This window comes from Bradysia coprophila, unplaced genomic scaffold (assembly GCF_014529535.1).
Source record: "Bradysia coprophila strain Holo2 unplaced genomic scaffold, BU_Bcop_v1 contig_94, whole genome shotgun sequence".
NCBI lineage: Eukaryota > Metazoa > Arthropoda > Insecta > Diptera > Sciaridae > Bradysia > Bradysia coprophila.
The window spans coordinates 1,643,930-1,653,033 of NW_023504022.1; the positions used below are offsets into that span (position 1 = coordinate 1,643,930).

General features: G+C 39.0%; 2 protein-coding genes across 2 annotated transcripts; one reads left to right on the forward strand and one right to left on the reverse strand.

Annotated features, from left to right (window-relative positions):
• The first annotated feature begins 6,520 nt into the window (after window positions 1–6,520).
• LOC119084907 (succinate dehydrogenase assembly factor 3, mitochondrial) lies at window positions 6,521–7,131 on the forward strand. Its single transcript, XM_037195062.1, has 2 exons — window positions 6,521–6,695; window positions 6,758–7,131. Exons 1-2 carry the CDS (start codon window positions 6,632–6,634, stop codon window positions 7,069–7,071), a joined length of 378 nt encoding a protein of 125 aa, XP_037050957.1. The 5' UTR covers window positions 6,521–6,631; the 3' UTR covers window positions 7,072–7,131.
• On the reverse strand, window positions 7,083–7,921 carry LOC119084901 (dihydrofolate reductase). The gene is made up of 2 exons (XM_037195055.1): window positions 7,712–7,921; window positions 7,083–7,617 (listed from the first exon to the last, which is right to left on the reverse strand). Exons 1-2 carry the CDS (start codon window positions 7,795–7,797, stop codon window positions 7,143–7,145), a joined length of 561 nt encoding a protein of 186 aa, XP_037050950.1. The 5' UTR covers window positions 7,798–7,921; the 3' UTR covers window positions 7,083–7,142.
• Between the last annotated feature and the right edge of the window lie 1,183 nt (window positions 7,922–9,104).

The window sequence follows — 9,104 nt, forward strand, 5'->3', positions numbered from 1 at the left end:
ATGAATGCTTACCATCGTTTGCTCAATTTGGAAAAAAAATTCGACAGAGATCCAGAACTTTTCGATAAATATGAAGCCATCATCAATGGATACATCGATAAAGGATATTTACGGAAAGTTGACAAGACAGAAGGACACGACGATCGAATTTGGTATTTACCTCATTTCCCAGTTAAATATCCGTTGAAACCAGGTAAAATTCGAGTTGTGTTTGATGCTGCAGCGAAATCTCATGGCACAAGTCTGAATGACAACCTAGTATCTGGTCCAGATTTTTTGAAATTGCTTTCGAGAGTACTCTTTCGCTTTCGACAAGGCACAATTGGGTTCATTGGTGACATTAAAGAAATGTTTCATCGAGTTTTGATAAACAAATCGGACGTCAAATGTCAAAAAATCCTTTGGCGAGGGAGAGAGAGGAATAATGAACCCGACGAATATGAAATGGCAGTAATGATGTTTGGTGCAACATGTTCTCCATCTGCAGCAATCTACGTCAAAGATCTAAATGCCAAACGATACGAAAATGATTATCCTGAAGCAGTGAATGCCATTATCAACAAACATTACATGGACGATTACCTGGACAGCAAGTTTTCGGTTGAAGAAGCAGTGAAAGTAATCAAAGAAGTCATTTTCATTCACGAACAAGGATCATTTGAAATTTGCAACTGGGTATCTTCTTCGAAAGAAGTCATGGCAGCAATTCCTGAGAATCTTCGTCGGAAAGAGAATTCTGTTGTGACATTGGCCCACGAAAACATTCCTGGAAGAGTTCTTGGTGTTCTATGGAAACCAGATGAGGATGTTTTCACGTTTAGTGGAAATTTTGCGAAAATCGACAAAGAATTATTGGATGGCAATAGAGTACCTACGAAACGGGAAGTTTTGCAAATTGTCAGTTCAATTTACGATCCGTTGGGCTTTGTTGCACATTTTGTCATCACTGGCAGAATCATTATGAAGAACATTTGGAAAACCAAAATTGGTTGGGATCAGCCAATACCAGAAAGCATCAACAACGACTGGCAAGTTTTCCTCGGAAATTTGAAAAACATTGGGAGTGTTCAAATCGATCGCTGTTATTCACCGAATTTGAAGTGTTACGATAGTCTACAGTTACACATCTTTGGAGATTCGAGCAGTCAAGCGTATTGTGCTATCGCATTTATGCGAATCGAAGTCGGTAAAAAGGTCGAGGTCAAATTTATCACAGCGAAGACTAGAGTCACACCGTTGAAAGAGGTCACGGACGAAAATATTCATCGACTTGAGTTGCAAGCCGCACTGATAGTGAGCAGATTATCCAAGTTTGTTCTGGAAGAACATGAATTGCATTTCGATGATTGCTACTATTGGACCGATTCGATGGCGGTTTGGTATTGGATTCATTCTCAAACAAGACGATATGAGCAATTTGTCGCAAACCGTTTGAACGAAATTTGGGAACTCACTGATCAGGCGAATTGGAGATGGTTACCGACGCAAATGAACGTTTCTGATGACGGCACACGATTTGGTTCGGTGGAATTCGTCAACTCGCACCGTTGGTACAGTGGACCCGATTTCCTTTACGAAGATCAATCACAATGGCCTGAATCAAATGATGCAAGAATATCAAACGAAGTTGAAAATTGGATGGAGGTCGTAAATGTGGGTCAAGTGGTACAAGTGGTTGAATTCGCATTGCCGCAAATCGAACGTTTTTCTAACTGGCGTCGATTGATTGGTGCAACCGCTTGGATGTTGAGGTACATAAATAACTGTAATCCTAACCGAAATAAAATTTTCTCAGCAACGTTGAATGTTGATGAATGGACCAACGCTGAGATGAAATGGATTCGACATTCACAACAGAGAAGTTTTGCCCAAGAAATTTCTGATTTATTGCGAAAACGATTGGTACATCCGAATAGTCGAATTTACACTTTGTCGCCAGAACTTGACGAAAATGGAATTTTACGTTTGTGTGGTAGAGCAGATAGACTTCCGAATTCTACAATTGACCAGCGTCGCCCAATTATTCTTCATCGTCAAGACAGTTATGCTCGTCTACTCATTCGATTCTATCATGAGAAATATAACCACATTGGGCACGACACCGTTTTGAACGAGATAAAGCAACGATTTTGGATTGTGAAAGCTACCGTTACACTGAAGAAGATTCGATCCGAGTGCTGGAAATGTAAGATTCTTAAGGCAAGACCACAACCCACGATTATGGGTCAGCTACCAGGACCACGTCTTGAAGGTGGAAATCCCGCATTTCATTTCACGGGCATGGATTACTTTGGTCCGATTACGATTAAAATTGGACGACAATTACACAAACGTTACGGTGTATTGTTCACATGCCTCACAGTACGGGCCGTACACATTGAAGTGGCAGCATCGGAAACAACTGATTCGTGCATTATGGCAATACGTCGATTTATTGCGAGAAGGGGATGTCCGAAAGAAATTTATTCGGACAATGGATCGAACCTGCGAGGAGCTAACAACGAATTGAAAGCCGTTTTGGAGGCCCTTGACCAAGACAAAATTCGTGCTGCAATGACAACTCATCGTATTGACTGGCATTTCAATCCACCAACGGCGAGCCATATGGGCGGATCATGGGAACGATTAGTTGGTTCCATCAAAACGGCATTTTATGCAATATTGAATTCCGTTCATCCCACCGAAGAGATGTTAGTCACGCTTTTGGCTGAAGCGGAGCATGTAGTCAATTCACGTCCGTTGCTGGAATTGTCTAACGATTCGAATGAACCGGAAACGCTCACACCGAACCATTTTTTGATTGGACGATCATCAGCTTCAGCACCGATGGGCATTTTCGACAAAAACGATTTGATTTTGAAGAAACAGTGGCGAGCCTCTCAACATCTTGCTGATTTGTTTTGGATCAGATGGGTGAAAGAATATCGGCCAACATTAACAAAGCGAACTCAATGGTATCGTCAAGGAAGAAACCCTCAAATTGGCGAATTGGTTTATATGGTCGACGATAAACAACCGAGAGGTCAATGGCCAAGAGGAATTATTGCAAATGTTTTTCCAGGAATTGATGGACAAGTTAGAGTCGTTGATGTCCGTACTGCAAAAAATACATACCGTCGTCCGATAACAAAGATTTGTCTCTTTGATAACTGAAATTTATCTTTCATTACTGATGAAGTTGACGTGAAATTTGATTTTTGTTTTAAGTTTTTTATTAATCGACCTGAATTAGCTTTGAATTCAATTAGCTTTTGCCATTTCATTGATTAAAATTTTCTTTAGAATTTTCATGAATTCGCCGGGGAGAAATGTGGAAATTATTTCTCTGCAAAATTATGGCTAGTTTATACAACCCTGAAAATAGGGAAATTTTTTCTATGTACAATTTGCTTTGGACGAGTTAGGTCACTCGTTGTACGTATTTGAAGTAGTTAAGACGTGTTTTGTAATGTCTGTTAACAAAGAATTATACTTCGACAACGAATCAATAAAAGTGAAAGTTTAACTGAAATATTTGTTTTAAAGAAGAACCAGAAACCGATAACAGTCACTATTTTTTATCTAGAAGGATAAATAGGAAATTATTGACTACTGTTGTCTTGCATTCGCTCATATGATAACATCGGCAAGCCCCGAGCGCCGACTTCTAGGTAGCGTTGGGTGCGGAAGCAGCCAACAACGAGATTTGTTGGGAGCAAAGCAATTTGACATTGATTTTCTGTAATCAGTGAGCGAAATTTTCTGATCAAAGTCGACTAGAGAAAGTACTCTCATTGTCTCAAATCTTTAATCTGGATGTTTCGAAACAAGACCTCGTGGCTTTTCCTATTAGTTCAATTGGATGCCTCACACACCTGACGCTCTGAATATCTGTAAAACTAACCGGACACACTGATTATCTGTGAGACTAAACTGCTGACTTATCAATCCTCGCTGACTTGTCTGATCCATTCAGGGGCGCCGACTTCTAAGGACAAGCGAGGCTCGGGCACCACTACTCGAATGATGAGCACCACTACATCTTTCCAGTTTTACTTGAAAGAGCACCACTACTCCCAGATTCGCTTGTTGTATGAGCACCACTACTCCCAAACACAAGTCGGCGTCTCTGGATCCATTTCAACGGAGCGATCGATAAAACGAAACAGTTTTTCGGAATAGGATTTGTTTTAGATTTATAGAGTAGAATCATGCCCGCACGTTAGTTAGCGGGCGTGACGCAAGTCCACTACCAAAAATGTTTTAACAAAAATTTTTTGAGGACGGCGGAGCATATTTACAGCAACTTTTTTACTTCTCCCCCTTAACTCCAACGACCCCCAAACTAGGATATCTGGAATCTTGGAATCCATACGAGTTCAACAAGCTATCACACGTTACTGCAGCTTCAAAATTGGCCGAGATATTGAACTTCGAAATATTGATGTTTGTTTGAAAATAAGCAAAATTTCGTATTTTCAGATAACTCAAATTGCTTACGTTAGTTAGTTAGTTCCTATGAAAAAGGACGATTTCGTAACTCCTAAACGTTTCTTACGATTTTCCTGAAATTTTGGTTATAGGTCAATCTCGGGCCCTAGATCAAAATAAGATTTTAAAAAATGGGGGTATGCAAGCGTTTTTGGGAGCTAGGACTCCCGGAAGTTTCCATACAATGCCATATAACAGCGTGTGTTGTGTGTGTGTGTGTGTGTGTGTGTGAAAAGAAATATTTTTTTTCAGCTAGTAATTATGAATTATGATTGGTAAATGTTGGAAAAAGTGTTTTGATTTGGGCTATTTTCGTCATGAGTGATGTGTTCCGAGGTTGGTTCCTAAATTTTGGGATGACAGATGATTCTTCTGGCACTTCCTAACTTCCATCGGATTTTTCGATGGATTTGGGTTATTTGCGATATAATTGAGGTGTTCCAAGGTTGGTTCCTAAATTTTGGGATGACAGATGATTCCTCTGGCACTTCCTAACTTCCATCGGATTTTTCGATGGATTTGGGTTTTTTCGATAAAAGTGAGGTGTTCCGAGGTTGGTTCCTAAATTTTAGGATGACAGATGATTCCTCAGGCACTTCTTGACTTCCATCGGATTTTTTGATGGATTTGGGTTATATTCGACATAAGTGAGGTGTTCCAAGGTTGGCTCCTCAATTTTGAGATGACAGATGATTCCTCTAGCACTTCCTAACTTCCTTCGGATTTTTCGATGGATTTGGGTTATTTTCGATATGAGTGAGGTGTACCAAGATTGGTTTCTAGATTTTGGGATTCAGACTGATTTCTCTAGAATTTTTTAATTTCCATAAGGTTTTTTGATGTTGTCGAAATGACATACTTACAAAAGTGGTGATATCAGTCAAAAAACCCTTAAAGGGTAAATGTGACGCAAGTCCTTTATCTTACTTACAAAATAACTGATATCACTGAGGGTGACGCATTGTGCGTCGTACGCGAAAGTTTTATCAACAAAAAATTGACTTAAAAAATTTGTGAAAGAAAATTTTACAACAAGAAATTTGCGTCACAAGTGGCAGATGTTGAGGAAAGTATTGTTAGGAAAATGGTTCAAAAATGTACTGAAAGAATTTAAACGAAAGCAAACCGAATCATCTGCCACTTGTGACGCAAATTTCTTGTTGTAAAATTTTCTTTCACAAATTTTTTAAGTCAATTTTTTGTTGATAAAACTTTTGCGTACGACGACGCACAATGCGTCACCCTCAGTGATATCAGTTATTTTGTAAGTAAGATAAAGGACTTGCGTCACATTTACCCTTTAAGGGTTTTTTGACTGATTGTGTTATCATTAAACCTAGTGATTCGAAACAGTAGCCTTTAGAGAAGTTGGATGGGGATGTGAGGTATGGAACAAAATCAAGTGCCCAACTTATTTTGATCGCAAAGCATTACTGACCAGTTTCCTTGTGCAAATCTAAAAAAAATCGCCTGCGGCGCAACTTGACTTTAGTATTTTTTTAAAATGAATTTTTTGAAAAAACGATATTTTAGGACATGAGAGACAATCAGAGATCTCGACTACACCAGGGCAAACCAGCTCTTGCCCGGTCGAACAGAAAATTGAATGAAACTTGCTTCCTTGTCATCTGAGGCGCCTCTGCTCTGGCGACACTGAGAGCAGTAGTAGATATATTAGAAAAGAAATATTACCGGGATTTATAAATGACCCCTAAAGCAAGCACCCAACAACCAAAATATAAGTCGGCGCCTCTGCTACAACGATTATATCCAACACACTCCATCTGTTTTCGTGCCTGTTCTTGGAGTGCGTTGTTATATCGGATTTATAAATAATAAATAACGTTGCATGCAACACGGAGTGTATACTGGTCATACTGGTATATTTTCGAGACGAAGCCGATTGGCTATCCAGTGCGATAATACAACATCATACAGCATCGCTTGCATAAATAACACATTGTACTAGAACATTTTTTGTACAATTCTACCATACGTACATTTTGCGCCGATGGCTATGAATGCTGTCCATTACGTAACGAGATCTTACGTACGTAATGTTTACGTTTATTGACAGTCAATGTAAAAAAAAACAGCTGATTACAAAGTCACATCTATCGAAAGTAAATCTTTAAACTTCTGATATCGTGAAAACATAACAATGACTCTTCGTCATGATCAGCGAGTCCGTTTATTGTACAAAACGATTCTCAGATTACATAGAGGTATGTGGGTTTATCCCGACACATTTCACTTATTTAACTTGATAAAAAAATCTCGCTTGTAGGCCTTCCCGTCGAACTGCAACCTCTAGGAAACAGTTATGCCAAAGACGAGTTCAAGAGACACAAAACCTGTAATCCAGCCGAGGCTCAAGTGTTTTTAGTCGAATGGACAAACTATGCAGTCCAGTTATCTCATCAACTTGGACTCGGAATCAAAGGCAGGCCGAAAGAGAAGGTCGGTGAATATTTACCGGTGAACAAGTTGGACGATTTGAGAGAGGAACAAGTCGTTCAATTGTACGAATTAATGAAAGCGGCAACTGGAGAGACAGATGACAAAAATTCTAAGGAACAGCCCGATGGGACGAAGAGTTGAAACGAATAGGCTTTGTGTGTAGAAGCGAAAAGTATTTATTAAAAGAAAATTGGAATTGAAGTTCAACATTGTCACAGTTTCTCATAGATTTTGTACTGGTATTTGATACCGTTCTCCTCCTGAATGTCGCTCGGCAAACCATCGTCGTTGGACACCAATTGGAAATCGGCAGGAATCGCTGGGAAAAACGCATCACAATCGTATGTGGCCATAATTTCCGTTAGGTACACCCGATGACACAACGGTGAATCCATTGCTTCTTTGTACACAGTGTGACCACCCACAATCCAAATATTTTCGATGCCTTCAGACAGCACTGGGTCGGATAACTTTTCCATGGCTTCGTTGAAAGTTTTACACAGCAACACCTCACTTGGATAATCCGATTGGGTCGATGTCGTCGATAAGACAATGTTCAGTCGGCCGGGTAGAGGTCGCTTACTTTCTGGTATTCCGAAATAAGTTTTTCGTCCCATGATTAACGCATTCGTTTTACTGCCATCGATCGTTTTAGTTGTTTGTTGATTAAAATATTTCAATTCGTTTCTAAAAAAAAATTAAATAAACTTTACGACCACTCTTATCACCGTCAAATACGTTGTGGCGATGTGATAAGTTTAAGATTTTGATCTTTACGTACTTCAGTCGCCAAGGAAGGCTGCCCTTGGAACCGATTCCCATGTTTTCACATGCAGCTGCAATTAAACTAAATTTCTTTGAAGACATTGGAAGTAAAATTAAACTTTTAATGTTTGCTCTTTAAGAAACCGGTAAAAATAAGCACTACTGAGAGATGGTTCAAAAGTTGCTGACGTACAAAATGTCAAACGTTTGAAATGTTTGCTGAAAAGTACTAGTTCATTAATTTGTGCAGGGCGTTTAAGGAGAGCGGAAATCACAGAGAGATGCTAATATGACGGCTGTTTAGCAACTCTCTGGGAAACCAGTTAGATTTATCTTGTATCGGGTTCAGCTGTCAAAAATTCATGTATGAACAATAAAATTGAGAGTCGAACTCTGTTTACAAACAAAATAAATTTGTACGCGATTTCTATCGTTTTTCTGAGACCAGTTGCAATAACCTAGTCAGAAGTCGGTCACTTTAAGCGCCCTATATAACAGAAAAATATACATTAGCGGCGTTGAAGTTCCTTGGAAAAGAAGTAGTAGATTTCGTCCTTGTTTGGAACTTTTTATTCGGCCAAGTGTGATGGTTACAGCTCGAACCGACGGGAATGACTGTCTGCAGTCACACAAGGTTAAGTACAAAGTTTCAAACAAAAGGATATGTCCAATATATTATTCAAAGCGATTGTAAATTTTTGGTCAAATGAAGGAAAGTTATCTGTCATCATGGCTCGCGGTGGAAAGTCGATTTGAAGAATGTCTTCTCCAAAAATAGGTCACCTAACCTTACAATTATTTGCTTTTCGTGTTACAGCAATGTAAATGATGCGCTAATCATGTAAACTACAAATTTACATTACTTAGCCACATAAAGCACAATATACGTCCATGTTTCCAAATTTTCATTTTGACTAGTGTGAATCGTGTGAATACAGATTTTCCCTTCCCTCTCTACCCGACAAATAAAAATTGAACTCAAAAAGATGATCAAGAGATTGCGGTTTTTTCTCTTATAAGTTAACTTTAAACTTGAAAATTTCGCATTATCTCTGAAACCTAGATGGCATTCGTCGGTACGCCAGATGCAAAGCCATCTGGATATCTTTTCTCTGAAAGTACTAGTGCTCACTAATGAATGCTATGATTTCTTCATCACTTTATTAACAATGTGGTCTCGTTCCATCGTATTTTTGAAAATATTGGTTAACTAAAGATCTGAAACGAATTAAAATTAGAACTCAGACCAAATAAGTCTCTAATCGTCGTGATTATTGCAACCGGCATTTAAAAAAGGGCGTTGAGAATATGTAATAGAAGAGAATATAATAATAATATCTAAACCATTGTAGTTAATCGTGAAGGCACCCTTGTCAGGGCTGCCACAAGTAATGCTGAAAACAAACGAG

Excerpts from the sequence above, each read along its gene's own strand:
- LOC119084907 (XM_037195062.1), top strand. The coding sequence starts at position 6,632 with ATGACTCTTCGTCATGATCAGCGAGTCCGTTTATTGTACAAAACGATT. Across the intron at positions 6,696-6,757 it reads GATTCTCAGATTACATAGAG|GCCTTCCCGTCGAACTGCAA; the intron begins GTATGTGGGTTT and ends TCTCGCTTGTAG.
- LOC119084901 (XM_037195055.1), bottom strand. The coding sequence starts at position 7,797 with ATGTCTTCAAAGAAATTTAGTTTAATTGCAGCTGCATGTGAAAACATG. Across the intron at positions 7,618-7,711 it reads AGCCTTCCTTGGCGACTGAA|AAACGAATTGAAATATTTTA; the intron begins GTACGTAAAGAT and ends ATTTTTTTTTAG.